Source organism: Mobula birostris, chromosome 12 (genome assembly GCF_030028105.1).
Source record: "Mobula birostris isolate sMobBir1 chromosome 12, sMobBir1.hap1, whole genome shotgun sequence".
In the NCBI taxonomy this organism is placed as follows: domain Eukaryota; kingdom Metazoa; phylum Chordata; class Chondrichthyes; order Myliobatiformes; family Myliobatidae; genus Mobula; species Mobula birostris.
The window spans coordinates 96,169,992-96,188,603 of NC_092381.1; the positions used below are offsets into that span (position 1 = coordinate 96,169,992).

General features: G+C 42.3%; 1 protein-coding gene across 1 annotated transcript in view; it reads left to right on the forward strand.

Moving 5' to 3' along the window:
• The window catches only part of imp3 (IMP U3 small nucleolar ribonucleoprotein 3), a 214,913-nt gene that overhangs the window by 128,940 nt on the left and 67,361 nt on the right, over positions 1–18,612 (forward strand). Inside the window, exon 5 of the mRNA XM_072274342.1 lies at positions 12,548–12,599. Coding sequence (XP_072130443.1) covers positions 12,548–12,599 — 52 coding nt within the window. The remainder of the gene's footprint in view (positions 1–12,547; positions 12,600–18,612) is intronic.

Sequence of the window (18,612 nt, forward strand, 5' to 3'; positions counted from 1 at the left end):
AGTTGCTGGTGAACGCAGCAGGCCAGGCAGCATCTCTAGGAAGAGGTACAGTCGACGTTTCAGGCTGAGACCCTTTGTCAGAACTCGACGAAGGGTCTCGGCCTGAAACGTCGACTGTACCTCTCCCTAGAGACGCTGCCTGGCCTGCTGCGTTCACCAGCAACTTTGATGTGTGTTGCTTGAATTTCCAGCATCTGCAGAATTCCTGTTGTTAAAGTTCATCGTAGTGTGATGTAATCAGTGATTGCCATCCGTCTGTCTTGAAGGATAGTGGGTGGTGGTAGTGATGATCAACACAAGCCTGGGCGGAAGGTATGGAGATCCTGAGATACCCAGTTATCAAGATCCCCCTCTCTGCCTCACCAAAGGAAAGCTTACAAAGCAATACATTTGGCACCAGCTTGGCTGCAGGAACTGCAGGAAGGATGTTCAATGACATCCAGCGGCCTCAGGGGTTCTACTCCAGGTTTGCTGTCAGGGTTTACTCCCATTGCCTTCGTCTCTCCTGAGGCTACCCACCAGGCGGTGGGGCTATTTACCTACAGTTGGGGGATCTGGTTCATGAGCACCAGGGTGTGCTACATGTGTAGGGGCCAGAACTTCTCCCTGTCCTCTGCAGTTCAGCCTGAGTCCAAAAGGATTTCAGTTTCTGTGTGTCGCCAGTGAAAAGGCACTGCATTAGGTTTGCAGAATACCATAATCAGTGGTTATAGTATTGCTATACTGCAGTGATTGGGGTTGTGCTGGGTGGTTCAAGAACTGAATGGTTGAAGAGAAATGGCAGTTCTTGAACCTGGTGGTGGGGGACTTCAGGCTTCTGCATTTCCTTCCTGATGGTAGCTGGCCCAGATAATGGGGATCTTTGATAGATGTTGCTCTCCTGAGGCAACGCCTCATGTAGATCTGTCTGATTGTGGAGAAGGATGTGTGCACCAATCCCTTCTGAATTAAGGGTAGTGTAAAATATGGAGGAATGGTCAGCATGTGAAGGGTTACATTTCTGAGCTTAATTAATATAAAAAAAATGTTAACCATGTGATTTTGACAAAGACCATAACTTGAGTGGTTATAGTCTGTGTAATTATAACTTCCCATGCAGCAAGTCCTGTTCCCAAGTGAAAATGGGCTATTTTTGGAATACTCTGCATATTCTTGTGGGCCCAGAAAGTGAGAACGATACTTTTTTTAGTCTGTTTTGGCATGGTGTTCGGAAAGTTCATGACTGTGTGATCACAGGAAGCTGAGAAAGTAGAGGCCTGGTGTGCTCCCTTTGGAATCCCTGATAACTGAGATGGGAAATGGGAAGTAGCTCATTCCAGTCCTAGTGTCTGCCTTGTGGGCGTCAGAGACTTTGGTAATGTAATGTTTAGGCTGGGGAGAGGTGGACATGCCAGTGAACAATCTATCACTGTTTGCCTCCGCTAGCTCTATGAAATGTGCAGTCAAAGACAGAGGAGAGGGTGGCTGCAGTAACTGTCACTTGGATCATGGCCATTTTTTGAAAATGTTGGACTTAAAGTGCAAATGAGCTGGTCAACCAAAGAGAACACGGAGTCTAAAACTGGGCATCATATCCTCACCTGATTCCTGAGAGGCGCTGCTGTGTGCAAGTTAACTACCCTGTTTTCAAACACAGAAACAGAAAAGTATTTGTAATCACTTAATATATTCTGAGTATGTGCTCTAGCAGTATCTCAAGTTCAAGTTTAATGTTATCTGACTGTACATATATACAACTAAATGACACAAAGTTTCTGTGGACCACAGTGCACCTACAATGCATAATTCACACACAGCATGTAAAATTACTACACGTACATCATGAAAATATAATTCAAAATGTATGTGAAGTGCACAGCAAAGGTTAACAGCTTGCTGATCTTGTGATGAGACCTCATTTGTGGCAGGGTATTTGATAGTCTCAGCCTGAGGGAAGAAGTTGTTATGAAGGTGGGCAGTCCTAGTCCTGATGCTCCTGAAATTCCTTCCTGATGTCAGTGGGTTAAAGAGATTGTGGGATTGTGCGTTGTGCCCTTGCTATACAATTGTCCTAGTAAAATGCACAAATAAGGGGAGGAGGGAGACCCCCTGTTGTGCTCTTGGTGGTGTTTGCCTGTAAGATCTTGTGGTCTGATGCCTTGCAGCTTCCACACCATGCTATGATGCATCCAGATAGAATATTCGAATACCTACTCCTGCAGAAAGTTGTTAGAATGGGCACAGGGAGCCTCGCACATCTCAGCCTTCTCAAAGTGTAGATGCTGCTTTGCCGCCTTGACTGATGAGGTGTTTTTGGTCCAGATTAGATCGTCTGTTACGTGCACAGCAAGGAACTTAGTGCTCTTCACTCTCCATGGCTGAGCTGTTGATGTGCAATGGACAGTAGTCGATCTGTGCTTTTCTCAAGTCTGTAATCATCTCTGTTGCCCGAATTGAGACTCGGGTTGTTGCTTTCGCACCATTTGATAAGCCTCTCTGCTTCCTCCCTGTATCCTGACTCATCATTGTTGCTGAGGCCAACCTTTGTTGTATCATCAGCAAACTTGATGATGCGGTTTGAGCTGGATCTGGCAGTGCAGTCGTGAGTCAGCAGCAGGCTGAGTACATAACCGTTTGTGGGGGGGGGGGACCAGTGCCTAGTGTGATGGAGCTTGGGATGTAGCTACCAACTCTGACTGACTGAGGTCTTTCCATCAAGAAGTCCAAGATCCAGTTACAGAAAGGGGTGTTGAGTCCCAGTGAGGACAGTTTACCCAGTATCCTGTGAAGGATGATCACTATCAGATGCCAAGCTGAAGTCGATAAACTACATCCTGGTCTATGAGGTATTGTTTTCTAGGTGGGACTGGTTGGAGGGGAGGGCCAAGGCAATGACATCATCATTGGGCTGGTTTGAGAATTTGGCTGGAAAGTGAGATTTAATAAGATCCGTTACCAACAGCTTAAGCACTTAGTGTTTAGGTCCTATTTCTGGTTGCTGTGGCAGTCTGGTATTTTATCACAGTAAGGTTGATCATCTTCATGCCTTGTGGCGCATCAGGCAGCAACCTTGCATTTCTTTAGCACTTGTCGGTTTTTTTTATGAGGCCGGGCTGCTGGCTCGACATTCAATTCAGTGTGGATGAAAAGCATGTAAGGAACCAGCCGGATGTGAACCTGGAACTACTCATCTCGAAGTTCAGTGTGGATACCACTACACCACTGGCCGGCTGATCACAATAATGTCCTTGGTGCATTTTCCTCATTCACTGATGCCTTGTATTTATCAATGTCGATACGATGTTCATAGCTGGCCCCTCCCTGAATATTCTCCAGTCCCTACTTTCAAATCAGTCCCGCAGTGCTTAGGTGGCACCTTGTGGCCAGGTTCTGATCTCCCTGTGAACTTGCCAAACTCACTTAATCAGTGGTCTATATGCAGGGGTTAAAAAAATGGATCTGTGGTCTGATTCGTCAAACCTTGTAGGCTGCATGATTGTCAGTATAGTCTATGTCTACTCTCTCCTCTGGTTGTGAAGCTGACATGCCAGTAGAACTCTGGTAGGACTATTTTAAAGTTATGATTGAAGTCACCAGCAACAACAAGGTTGATTGGGGCTGATTGCAGATTGTGACATGGAGATCCTTCAGCACGAGCACAATTTGTCAGATTTGTATCTGAATTCAAATCCTTTCGTAACTGTATTTCATGAAAGCTTGACTTGTGTACAGAGCTTCTGAATGAATGCACAGAGAGGTCATGTTGTGAAAGCTGATTGTAGGTTGTTTCTTTGGAGTGTTCCCTCCTGATGGTGTTGACAGCAGTCACAAGTAGTGCTGGAAGTGAAATGTGTGAGGAAGTTGAGATGGGCTCTACAGTATTCAATAAATGGTAGTGGAATGCAGCAATTGTTACTCATTGCCCTAGTGGACTGCTTTATGAACACAGTCACTGTTAATTGATTGCAGCTGTCTTGAGCTTTACAAAGTAGGGGGTAACACTGTGACTTCTACAAATGTTCAGAAAAATTTTCTTTGCTTTTCTGGCTTTTCTGTTTTAATTTCATTGTCTAATGTAGTTTAATATTTATTAACCGATCAGAATATGTTTTTAATTGCATGTTTATATTCAGCTGTCTTTATTCCTCATTACAAATATTAATCATCCAGCACATTCTTAACAATCTAATCAATATAATGATACTTTCAAGCTGTAGATTTCTAAATGAATCCATTCAGGCATTAAGTAAGCTCAGCAGATTCTCCAATGGGGCAAAGTAATTGCTGTGTCGTATTTATTCCATCTTGGTACTTTTGGGCTAAATGTGTTTTTGTAAAGGATGAGGTTGCTCCTTATGATGGGTTCAAATTACTTGATGTTGGTAACCTATCATTGTGCACATTGCTTTAGCTTTAGAATTTTACACATGTTGAGATGAGCCACAGTTGTGAATAAATATATTTTGTTCCCCATTTTGATCTGTGCATGGCGGGGCCAGGTCTCAGAATGATCCTATTAGTCCAGCGGTCCCCAACCACTGGTCCGCGGACCAGTACCGGGCCGCAAAGCATGTGCTACCGGGCTGTGAGGAAACGATACGAGTCAGCTGCATCTTTCCTCTTTCCCTGTCACGCACTGTTGAACTTGAACATAAGGTTGCCAACTGTCTCATATTTGCCGGGACATCCCGTATATTGGGCTAAATTGGTTTATCCCATATGGGATCGCCCTTGTCCCGTATTTCCCTCACTAAGGTAGAGCGTTCCTATGAAACCTTGCGTGCCGAAATGGCTTAAAGCGAAGCAGCAATTACCATTAATTTATATAGGAAAAATTTTTGAGCGTTCCCAGACCCAAAAAATAACCTAACAAATCATACCAAATAACACATAACACCGAAAATAAATAACACTAACATATAGTAAAAGCAGGAAGGATATGATAAATACACATCCAATATAAAGTAGAAATAATGTAGGTACAGTGTAGTTGGGAAGATGAAGGCAAAACCAATTTGTGGGGGGGAAAATCGGCACATGCGCACGTCACGCATTCACATGCAGGTGCCTGCACAAGGCTTCATGGTCATGGTAGTCTTCCCTGGGGTAAAGTGTCCTGGGATTTGACTGCTACTTTTGTCCCTTATTTGGGAGTGAAAAAGTTGGCAACTCTAACTGTAAAAGACACGTTGAGGTGAGTTTAACCCAACTTAAGTACCACCCCTTGGTCAGCCGGTCTGCAAGAATATTGTCAATATTAAACCAGTCCGCGGTGCAAAAAAGCTTGGGGACCCCTGTATTAGTCCATGTTTTTTTTTTCCCATAGATGTGCTGTGATGCAATGTGTTCGTGTTTAGGCCAAAATAAAATTTTCTTTAGTAAGGCTGTAAATTTCTTAACTGGAATTGCTTGATGTGGAAAGTTGTGCTTGACGAATCTTTTAGTTCTTTGAAGAAATTACAAGGGTAGATGAGGGTAGGGCACTGGATCGTCAAAGTTCAAAGTAAATATATTATTAAAGTACGTATGTCACCATGTACAACCCTGAGATTCTTTCTCTTGTGCGCCATCATACTAAATGAAAGAAATGCAACAGAATCAGTGAAAGACCACGTCCAAAAGGACGGGCAAACAACCAGTGTGCAAAAAAAACTAAAAAAAAAACACCAACAAACTGCAAATACAAAAAGAAAGAAAAAGAAATAATAAATATATAAGCAATAATTTTGAGAACATGAGATGAAGGGTCCTTGAAAGTGAGTCCATTGATTGTGGGAACAGTTTAATGATGGGGCAGGTGAAGTTGAATGAAGTTATCTCCTGTGAACCAAGAGCCTGATGGTTGAGGGGTAATAACTGTTACTGAACCTGGTGGTGTGAGTCCTGAGGCTCCTGTACCTTCTCCCCTAAGGCAACAGCGAGAATTGAACATGAACAACTGGAATTCTGCAGATGCTGGAAATTCAAGCAACAGACATCAAAGTTGCTGGTGAATGCAGCAGGCCAGGCAGCATCTCTAGGAAGAGGTACAGTTGACGTTTCAGGCCGAGAAGGGTCTCGGCCTGAAACGTCGACTGTACCTCTTCCTAGAGATGCTGCCTGGCTGGCTGCGTTCACCAGCAACTTTGAGAAGTGAACATGGCCTGGATGGTGGGGGTCTTCGATGATGGATGCTGCTTTCCTGGGGCAATGCTCTATGTAGATGTGTTCAGGGGTGGGGAGGGCTTTACGTGTGATGTAAAGTAGTGGGTCATATCCACTACTTTTTGTCGGCTTTTCTGTACAAGGGCATTGGTGTTTCTGTATCATGCAATAGTCAATATACTCTCCACCACACATCTATATAAGTTGTCAAAGTCTTAGGTTGTATGCAGAATCTTCACAGCCTAAGAAAGTAGAGGCACTGTCTTTGTAGTTGCACTTGTGTGCTGGGACCAGGGCAGGTCCTCTGAATTGATAACACTGAGGAATTTAAAGTTGCTGACCTTCTCCATCTCAAATCTCCTGATATGGAGAAGGTCATGGACCTCTGGTTTCCTCCCCCTGAAGTCATTGTCATCTCCTTGGTCTTGCTGATACAGAGTGAGAGGTTGTTTTTATACCACCTTTGATTCGACCAACAACAGTGGTGTTGTTGACCAGGGCCTTCAGATGGCGGGCTTGTTTGGAAGATTGGGTCCCAGTGAATCTTGGGAGATTTGGTTGGATGGATTTAAAATCAGCTCAGAGGGAGGAAGCAAAGGGTGATGGTTACAGGTTGTTTCTTGGAAAGGAATTGGAAACAAGTGGTGTGCCACAGGAGTCAGTGTTTGGACCCTTGTATTGGTGAGTTATATAAATCATGGATGTGAATGCACAAGACTTGATCACTAAATTGTTAGCACAGAAATTTATCATATATTACTTGGAGGATCTTGATCATTTAGGGAAATGAGCAGAAGAGTGGCAAAAGGATTTTGGTACAGATGTATTTTGGAAAGTCAGTGTACATTTTATTGTACATCGACTGCATTAGTGCTGCTTCCTACACCCATGTGGAGTGCATCGACTTCATCCACTTGGCTTCTACTTCCAGCCTGCCCTCAAATTTACCTGATCCATTTCCAACACCACTTTCTTGGTCTCCCTGTCTCTGTCTCTGGAGACAGCTTATCTGCTGATGTCTATTATAAACTCACGGACTCTCATGGTTACCTGGACTATACCTCCTCCCACCCTGTTACCTGTAAAAATGCCATCCCCTTCTCTCAATTCCTCTGTCTCCGCCGCATCTGCTCTCAGGATAAGGCTTTTCATTCTCGAATGAAGGAGATGTCTTTCTTCCTTAAGAGAAAGGGGCTTCCTTTCCTCCACCATCAACACTGTCCTCAACCGCATCTCTTCCATTTTATGCATGTCTGCTCTCACCCCATCCTCCCGCTACCTTACTGGGGATAGGGTTCCTCTTGTCCTCATCTAGCACCCCACCAGCCACGTCTAGCACATAATTCTCTGTAACTTCTGTCATCTCCAATGGATCCCACCACCAAGCAGATCTTTCCTGCCCCCCAACACCATCCCCCCCCACCACTTTCTACTTTACACAGGGATCACTCCCTACTTGACTCATGTCCTTCTGTCCCTCCCCACTGATCTCCCTCCTAGCACATATCCTTGCAAAAGTGGAGCAAGTGCCCACACCACTTCCTCCACTACCATTCAGGGACCTAAACAGTCCTTCCAGGTGAGGTGACACTTCACCTGTGAGTCTTTTGGGGTCATAAACTGTGACTGGTGTTCCCAGTGTTCCCTCCTGTATATCAGTGAGACCCGATGTAGATTGGGAGACCACTTCACCAAGCACCTACACTCCATCCGCCAGAAAAAGCAGGAGTTCTCCGTGGCCTCCCATTTTAATTCCACTTCCCATTCCCATTCCAATATGTCAATATCATGACAGTGGAGGAGGCCATATATTGACATATTGGAAGTGGAATGGAAAGTGGGAATGTTGGTCTTCCAACCTGAGTGTGGCCTCATCATGACAGTAGAGGAGGCCAAATGAGGCCACACTTAGGTTGGAGGGACAACTCCTTATGTTCCATTTGCGTAGCCTCCAACCTGATGGCATGAATATTGATTTCTCAAACTTCTGGCAATTCTACCCCCCCCCCCCACCCTCACCATTTCCCATCCCCTTTTCCCTCTCTCATCTTATCTTGTTGCCCATTGCCTTCTTTGCTGCTCCTCCCCCCTTTTCATTCTTCCATGACCTTTTATCCTCTCCTATTAGATCTTCCCCTTCTCCAGCCCTGATTCTTTCACCAATCAACATACCAGCTCTTCACCTCACCCCTCCTCCTCCTGGTTTCACCTGTCACCTTGCGTTTCTCCCTTCCCTCCCCCTACCTTTGAAATCTACTCCTCATCTTTTTTTTTCTTCAGTCCTTCTGAGGGGTCTTGGCCCGAAACAACATCGACTGTACTCTTCCACAGGTGCTGCCTGGCCTGCTAAGTTCCTCCAGCATTTTGTGGGTTCATAGTGTGTATCATCAGGGACCAGGCAGCGTAATGGAACAGAAGAACTGGAAAACAACTGCATATTTTGTTGAAAGTGGTGCCACAGGTAGGTAAGGTGATGCCAAAGGTGTTTAGGATAATGGCCTTCGGCATCAGTCAGAGCATTGGCTATAGGAGATCAGATGTTTGTTGTAGTGTACAAGTTGTTGCTGAGGCTGTACTTGGAGTTCTATCTATAGTTTTGGTCACCCTGTCAGAGAAAAGACTAGGCTAAACTGGAAAGAGTGCTGAAAGAATGAGGGTATTATGAGGAGAGGTTGGCCAGGCTAGGTGTTAATTCCTTGTAACGTAGGTGACTGAGGGGTGGCTTCATAGAAGTCTCTAAAATTGTGAGAGGCAGAAACAAATCTTTTTCCCGAGGTAGAGGAACCTAAGCTAGTGGACTTAGATTTAGGGTGAGAAGGGCAACATTTTCATGCAGAAGATGGTGAGAATGTAAACTGCCAGAATAAGTGGTTGGGCTGGTACACGCAAACCAAGATTTAAGGGTAGGATAACAAGTACTGGTAATGGAGGATAAACGATAATGCTTTTTTCCAAATACAGTAGCTTCTGGTTAATTGGGACACATTCGGATCACTACATTTTGGCTTAACTCACCAACTGCATCAATTAGCCAAAGTTTCGTGGAAATAGTTAAAAATATATTAAAAAAAGAAAAGCTATGATTTAACTGAGTAATAAATAATGGATTTAAATGAAGTACAGAACAAGTTAAAACTATCAATATTGCTGCGGTACTGAAAATGCATAATAGTTCTCAATAGTTACTGGTGGAGGAATCACTCAGTGCACGCTGCCGTGTTCTTTTGATAGACTGTAAATGAACAAAATCAGTGCAGACACATCTACAGATAATGGTCTGCCTCCATAGATTGCTTTCGATGATTGCATCCTCCAAATTTTCATTTCCATTGTAACACTTAAGATGATGATTGTTCATACTTTCAAATTCATTGTGGTTCCTAATTTGTTGAGGTTGTGAAATCGATTCACTTTCACTTATGGCCGTTTCTGACGTCTCCAAGCCAGAATGCTTGAAACCGCAGTGAGCAAAGCAGTTTAAAATTGTCTTCCAGTTTATTTCTCGCTAACTATCAGTGGCAAAAATCACTTTTTTGAAGAGAAACACATGCAACTGATGGTATTTAAAAAGTTCACTCTGAGCACAGTGTCGTGTCTAATGGCCACGCAAGGTCACATTATTGACACAAGTTAGAAACTGTTAGGCTGCAGCCTCCTGTCCCTATTAAGGGGCATAGTATCCCAAATAAACGAGGGAATCCCAGCTGTTTTCTTTATTTAGTTTTTGTCCTTTTAAGTTGTCCCAAATAATTGGTTGCCCTAGTTAACTGAAATCCACTGAATCCTGATTCTCTGTAATTTTGCATCAATTCGAACACATTTCGTCCTTCAACATTTTGGCGAAGTGTCTTTTTCCATAATGTGTTTTTGATTATGGAGATTATTGCGGAGAATCCAAGCCACTCCTGTATTTGTTTCTTGGAATGTTTTATTTTCTCCTTTCATGGAATTGCCTGAGTTTAATTTTCTTTTTGTTCTTGTGAAATGTGTCTCACTGTTGCATACACAGGATTATTATTATATTAAGAATTTTGGTACTGCTATTTAGCAGATATTCTTCCAACTTCTAATAGACTTGTATTATTGCTTCTTTTTTTAGTATATGCTAGCAGGCAAGAGTCACTGCCATTGGGTGGGATGTGATGCTCTGCCAGCTTCAGTGGTTGATTCTACCCCTAACCCTGACTGTAATCTCCTCTTAGTGTTGGCGTGTGGCCAAGTGGTTAAGGCATTCATCTAGTGATCTGAAGGTCGCTAGTTTGAGCCTTGGCTGAGGTATTGTGTTGTGTCCTTGAACAAGGCACTTAACCACACATTGCTCTGCAATGACACCGGTGCCAAGTTGTATGGGTCCTAATGCCCTTCCCTTGGACAACATCGGTGGCATGGAGAGGGGAGACTTGCAGCATGAGCAACTGCTGGTCTTCCATACAACCTTGCCCAGGCCTGCGCCCTGGAAACCTTCCAAGGCGCAAATCCATGGTCTCACGAGACTAACAGATGCCTATATAAATCTCCTCTTTCACAACTCTGCCACAGTGTTTAGGCAGATGTTGGTGTGCAGATGACTTTAAAACGAGGATAATCTGAATTGCTGCTTCTGAATTTCAGAGGCTAAAGAGGAGGCTGATGCCAAAAGCTTGAATGATGCTACATTTAAATCTAGCAGTGGCATGTTTTTGACTTCTGTGGGAATGCTGAAGTGAAGAGATGAGCTATGAGTCTGAAGGGTTCAATTACCAACAATTTCTCCAGAATGTTTTTCAGCAATTCAGTACTGTTACAGTGTTAAACTGACTCCTCGTCCTCTCACTGAACCAAGACTAGTTTTGTTGCTACAGGACTTTATACTGCTTGCTTTTAATCAGTAAAAACAAAGCAATTGGCATCCTACTAACTAAATACTGTTGGTTAGTATTAACAGTCTTCGATCTTACAGCTTTGTCAAAATGAGGGTTACTTTTAATCAAAAAAGCTGTTGAATTCTTGATGCAGTCTGGGTTTTCTTCTGGAATGGGTATGGGACACAGTAAATAGTCAGAGGAGGTGAAGCCATCCTGAGAATGTGACATTGCTAGTGGCTCCCAGGAGCTTCTCTCCCTTGACTGAAGATGGGGTTTTTTCATGGCTTGAAGAACCATAAGACTGTGTATTGTGAGGCCACTGCTGCCCTGCACAAGGAGTGCACTGCCTACAATGTGACCTACCCCATTGTGATGTAGTTCTGACATTAGTCTTATTACCATCTGAGAACTCAGAATACAGCAGTGAATCTAATTCATTGTTAAGCTAAAGGACTGTCTGAAAGGAAATTGTGTGTTTTCTAATGAACAACTTGCAATATCTATCATTTTATCACCAAACTGAAAATTGTGGTCCGAAGTCATGTCTTTGCTCCTATTTGTAACAGAAGTGAGTAGAAAAAATACAATTCAGATTCCATTTACCAGACATAAATACTGTTGGGTACATGCTGTTTTATCCATTGTGATTAAATTTTTTCAATGCTGGGTCATTGTGGATGGGTGTCACTGTCTATCTGTGCGTAACCATACAATTATGTGTGACTAAGTACGTGGGTCATGTAAAGTCTGTACCCAGAGCCTGGTTATGGATGTTGCCCATGGAGCAAGATCTCACTATCAGAACTGTGTGGTAGTCCACATGCATACGATGAACTCTTGTGCACAGGCATCTTCGACTCTCCAAGCGGGAATGGAAGAAAGGCATCCTCAACCCCAAGAGACTGTCTGAGAAGTTAAAAAGTAATGGGTACAGTTCAAAATAGAAGATAAGATTCTTTGAACTGGAGACGCAATTGTAATCCTAATTTGTTAAGTTACTTGTGGGGACCAATCAATAACACAATGCATCTTCTTTTTCAGGGGTAAAAAAAATCAGTCTTGAGATGCTCCTGTGCTTTATCATTTAGCTCAGATGTGTGGAATAGTATGGTTAAGTTGCAAAATAATAATTTGTTACCTAATCAAATCAAAGTTGTTTCTTTTGTATCATGTTTTAGAATTTTGATCTGTTTCAGGGATTGTTATTGTTTTCCTTTCAGTAAACAAATACTGAAGTTGTGAACCAGAGGAATAATTAAATAGAACTGTACCAGATGCGAAGCTGCACAAGCTAAGTCAGGACAACATGATAGTTTGTTGTTCTGTTTTGTAACTCTAAAACAAAATTTAAAAACTACTTTGGGGGGTGGGGGGAAACGAGAGTCTAGAACGTGAGTCTAACTTCATGTTTTACTCAGTGAGGCGTGCACATACCATGTGGTGTGGTCATGATGTATGTAGTTCACTTATTTTTGCATATCTAAGAATATAATTGTAATATTACTGGAATATTAAATACACACCAACTATTGTACAGTTTTGAAATGCAAATATGAAGCTTCCATAACTCGCCATATCAGATATACGAATTGGACCAGAAGTTGTAACTGATCCAGCTTTCTTAGTGACAAGGTAAGTGGTCATCTTTCATTTGGCCTTGGACTTTCTAGACACAATATTTCTTTGGTCTTAAAGCCTTTACCATTATTGCATACTGCTATTTCCTTAAATTTTAATGGGTACCCATGCAATCAGGCCTCAAAAACAAATCAATTGTAGAAATCAGTTTGTTTTCTTTATAGTCCTTTTGTTTGATAATTTCAGTCAAAGCCATTGTTATCATTGTAAGTTTCAGTATGCTGTAGTTATATAAAGATGTAAACAGATAGTAAAGTGGGACCTTCTGGTCACCAAAGACGGAAGAGAATTCTGCCCAGTGTGCCACCTTTCAACAGTTTGGACTAAATATTATTTGGCACTATATGGTTTTGCTCTCTTCACTTTTTCTGGATGTTTATCTTTAATGATTCAGTAAACTATGGTGGTCGGGTGGAGATACACTTACTCCAAAAGAGGGCTCCAGTAGGGCTCATGCAAAGCCATGGGATGGTCGTATGAGTGGCTGGTGCACATTGCAAGTCCTGGTTATGCGACTGGCGCCAGGCAGACAATCTCTGAAGAGCATTGAAAATGGCTCACATCACCCGTCTTGAAAAGACACTGCCCAGCATAAGGCAATGGCAAACCACTTCTGTAGAAAAATTTGCCAGATACAGTCGTGATCATGGAAAGACAATGATCGTCCACAAAAACCCGTTTTTAAAAATGCAAACACGAGGAAATCTGCAGATGCTGGAATCTCAAGCAACACACATGAAAGTTGCTGGTGAACACAGCAGGCCAGGCAGCATCTCTAGGAAGAGGTGTAGTCGATGTTTCGGGCCGAGACCCTTCATCAGGACTAACTGAAAGAAGAACTAGTAAGAGATTTTCTCTCTCCTTTTTCTCCCTCTCTCCCTCTCACTGTTCCTGTCCCTTGCCCATCCTCTGGGGTTTCCCTGCCTCCCCCTTTTCTTTCTCCCTAGGCCTCCTGTCCCATGATCCTCTCATATCCCTTTTACCAATCAACTGTCCAGCTCTTGGCTCCATCCCTCCCCCTCCTGTCTTCTCCTATCATTTCGGATCTCTTTCCTCCCCCCCCCCCCCACTTTCAAATCTCTTACTAGCTCTTCCTTCAGTTAGTCCTGACAAAGGGTCTCGGCCCGAAACGTCGACTGTACCTCTTCCTAGAGATGCTGCCTGGCCTGCTGCGTTCACCAGCAACTTTTATGTGCGTTGCTTGAAACAAACCCGTTTCCTGTCCTTTGTTGCTACCTGTCAAGGTGGTACTTTCATGTGCAAACCTGGATGGTGAGGACTGATGTCTCTCTTTCCCCCCTCCCCCCCACCCGGTATGGAAGATACCTCATCCTTAATGTCCTTATTGTACAATCCTAATCGGACCCATTTTGCGAATGGGAGCAGGAGTACTGTGTCAGTATTATTGATATCCTGGAACAGGACAAACATCTCCATCTCATAATCTACTGCAGAATCAAAAAAAACTAATCTGTCAGAAACGTTAAATGTTTTTAATGACATTAGATAAAGTAACAACAGTTGTCTAATTTGCTTGCTGCTTTCCTTGCAATCAGATGTCAAACTGCCACATTGCTCCTGGCCTCCAGACTCTACAGATCCGGTGTGCTCCTGAGACAGGAATTTAACGCAGGCATATCAAGTACCAGAGAGAAATGACCAGTGCTATCTCTGCAAAATCTTTGAAATCCACTGGTGAGACACTGAACCAATATCAGTGTCCTCTCCCAAACCATCATCCTCGGCATAAAATTGTATTTACAATCAGAGGCCCTTGATTGGCAGGCTATATAGCTTGTGTCTAAGATTTCAGGTGGACAGAGGAGAAAGTGTTCCTTGGCTCCATGAAAATTATTCTTAAACTTTTTTTGGAAAAATATACATTTCTACAGATGTAAAGGAATACTGGCCCATGATATGTCAAAACAGACTGAATGTTGGATTTGGCCGTGACTGCTTTAAATATAACAGTCAAGAACAAGAAATTCTCATGTCATAGTTATACTGCACGGGGTGGGGGGGGGGGGGGGAAGAAAAGGCCTTTCGGCCTGTCTCATCCATGTTGACCAATTAGCTTGAACTCATTTGCCTGCATTTGGTCCATATTCTAAATTGTTCCTGCCTATGTATATTTTGAAATGCCTGTTAAACATTGTTACTGTACCCATCTTTACCACTTCCAGATCTTTGGAAGGGGGTGAGAAAGATGCCCTCTTAGGTCCCCTTTTAAATCTTCTCCCCTCTCCCCTTAAACCTATGCTCTCTAACTTTAGATTCCTGTCCTGTGACGCTAGCCGCTGTCTATGCCCCTCAAGATTTTATAAACTTCTACTGTAAATGGTAGGAGTAGTACTCTGTAGAGTACCTCTTGCCTCACCTGTAGGCAGTCTTGGAGCCCCTTCCATGTCCACATTGTCCCCATAAGGACCAAAGATCTTGTCACCCTTGACTCTGATAGACTACCTGAGGGAGGAGATGTTCATTTTATAATCAGGGGAATATTCAAGCCAGCTTCTACCCCTAAGTAGTACAAATGAAGGTAGATATGAATATTGAAGGTTCAGTGAGCATGATGAAGATGCTTGTGGATGAGAAGCAAACAAACATAAGTACAACCCACACAAAGTGCTGGAGGAACTCAGCAGGCCAGGCAGCATCTGTGGAAAAGAGTAAACAGTCAACGGGTTTCGGGCCCAGACTTGGTGAAGGCTTTTGACCCGAAAGACTGTTTACTCTTTTCCATAGATGCTGCCTGGCCTGCTGAATCCATCCAGCACTTTGTGTCAGCATTTGCAGATTTTCTCATGTTTGTGAAACATAAGTACAAATTCTTGTAATTTCAATGCAATGATTGTAGGTAAGATTTGACAGTTTATTTTTGTGCATCGTTAACTAGTTGTCAGTATCCTCCACTGAGTAGAACAATAAACAACAAGTGGTCTGTTTCGTATTAAGTACAGTTCACTGTTTTAAAAAATGTTTGAGAAGAGTGGGTGGGGTTTTGGGTCAGTGTGGCTTTCTCAAGCACGACAAACTGTTTTCCCTCTGGTCTTTTACATTTTTTTGTGGTGAAGTTGATTCAACCTCTCCAAATTCCCACATTGTTGGCACGATTAACAAAGAAACAGTTCATGGAATTCTTCACTGAAATAATTTAAGAAACACATTTAAAATCCGCATCACCAATGCTAAAACCCCTGACATTTGAATTGCAAGTGCTGATTTGTAAAGAAGTACAGACATTTGTGACTCTATTAATTGGAAAAAATGACTTAGTCTTGAATAAAGGGAGATGAGAAAGAGCTTAATATGTTGGAACTTTATCTTCTTTCTGATTTGGATTTAAACTCCATTTGTTTGGAATGAAAATCTCTATTGTCTTAGCAGCTGGAAGAGTATGGAATGAGTTTAAACATCCCATCTCTGTTTTAAATTGACAGATGTCTATAGTGTACAGCTGCTGAATTTCTCTACTAAGCAAACAATGTCAGAGAGTCAGTCAAGGTCATGCTCCTTTGAGGCTGGAGCAGCAATGATTGGGTGGGCAATCAGCTTTCCAGGCATAGGACCCATGCTGAAGATACCAGTGTTGCACTCAGAAGCAACCCTGACTTTGAACTGCTATTCTGGACTACCTAGTTGATGGTGGAGATTACATGGACACTTTTGGTGCCATGTGCTATTTAATACTTTGTGTGAAGATTGGGTTTCCATTCTTAAAACAGATAAATTTGTGCAGCTTTTTGCATTAAATAATTGAGGTGTGTTACAACTCAATTCCTTCTCTTTGGCCTGTTGAATAGATTTTTAAAAAGTCAAAGCGAATTAATTATGGCAGTATGTATATGTCACCATATACTACCTTAAGATACATTTTCTTTCAAGCATTTACAGCAGCATAAACTCTTCCACTAAAGCTACCATTTCAATATAGCATTTTCAGAGTAGGTAACTATGTATTACTTGTACTTTAGACCGAGTAAATGAATTAACATGTGGTCAATCCATTTTCCACAGTTTGTACTTTAAATTCAGAACAGGTGGTAGTGAGGAATATATTTGTGAAAAGGCTTGTGACAAAATCACAAGCTTGCAATATCTTGATTGACTTTTGGACTTCCTCACTCTTCCCAAAGCCATTGTGCTTGACCTAAGTCTTGATGACGGTAAACTACCTTGGGTATTTTGTCATCATAGACACCTAATGTAAGACCTCATAATGAAAGTCTGGCAGCTTGATTGTAAACAAACAATCCTGTTGAGGGGTTTTGGCCCAAAACATCGACTATACTCTTTCCCATAGATGCTGCCTGCCCTGCTGAGTTCCTCCAGCATTTTATGTGTGTTGCTCAGCTTGATTGTAGCTAATTTTGCTGAGGCACTACCTGATCCTCTTGCTCTTCACCCACAAGCAGTCAAAAATGCAATCACAGAATAGCAAGAAAATATGACTGACATAATTAGGTTGGAGAATATACATAATAGATCTCTGAGATTTGCTAAGGGAATACTGGAATGGGATCAAAACATTGTCAGTTCATGAACAATTAATATTTCATAAATTTTGTTACTAGTTTGTTTGGATTAGGACTTGCCAAAGTAATTGGATCATTATATTTGTGCAAGGGCTTTCTAACATGGCTTTCAGTTTTCTTTTTAAAATGTAATGTTTTCTGCTGCCTGGTGGCACTCCCTGAACTGAGAAGAGACAAAATATCAGCTTTATAGGTAAATTTTATTCATAATGTGCTGTAGTAGGATGCAGTGGGTTGGTGAGTGACAATAATGGAACAAGTACAAGAACATGCATTCACCCATATTCAAAGTGCAAGCTAACTTGAATGGTGGAGGTCTAATCCTTGTATTCTCCTGGAGTTGATACAAAGAGAATTGGAGTGCTAGTCAAATAAAATTACATTCTTTCCAAAGGTGCAATTCAAAACTGTATTTTAATGTGTTATCATTATCTGTTTAATCGCCGTGCTTCTGGTTTTTGGTGAGGGACCTCCAATTCCCTTGATTCATATGTTAAAAACAGATTGCCACTTTGCTTTCTGTGAGTTTGGGATTAAGTATTTACAAATCCGCCCATCTGTCAACAGTCTACTGTTTGCACTTGAGATTCTTTTGAGACATTTGCCTGAGAAGAGGAGGTGAGGTGAATTTCTGAGGCGTTCTAATGTGTCCTTTTATTTTTGGAGATCCATCTAAATTATCTGCCATTACCTAGAAGGATATGTGGAGTGAACTGAAACACTTCTTCGTTGGAACAGGTAAAAGAGAGAGCAGTCCTGATGAAGGCTCTTGACCTGAAGCATCAGCTGTTTATTTCCCTCCATAGTTGCTACCTAACTTGCTGAATTCTTCTAGCATTTTATGTGCTGCTGCACAAGGTTTTCACCATCTGCAGAATTGTTCCATTGACACGAAGCCAAACATCTTGGAGTGCCTTCCCAGATCTATTAGAGTAGTTTCACCAGAAACACTGCAATAGTTCAAGAAGCTAGTTCACCACCATCTTCCCAAAGACATTAGGTTTGAGTTATATACTTAAAACTAGCCGGCCAGTGGTGTAGTGGTGTCTGCACTGGACTCAAGGTGAGTAGTCACGGGTTTGAATGTGGCCAATTCCTTGCGTAAGAAATGGGAGCAGCAGTAGGCCATCTGCCCCATCAAGCCCACTGCACCATTCTATGTTTATGGCTGATCTGGCCATGGACTCATCTCCACCTACCTGCGTTTCCCTACAACCTTTAATTCCCTTACTATGCAAAAATCTATCCAACCTTGTCTTAAATATATTTACTGTAGTCGGCAATATACCTTTTTATAAATACAGCTCTATGGTGATAAAAGTTCTGATTAACTTTTCTATATATCGTAAGGTTGGCTTGGAGTTGGGTAGTGGGAGGGTGGGGTGGTAACTAACTTTATACGATTCTACTATGGGTGTTTTTCCTTAACTGTTATGAACTGTACATTTGATATGTTTGTTTTGCACTGTATA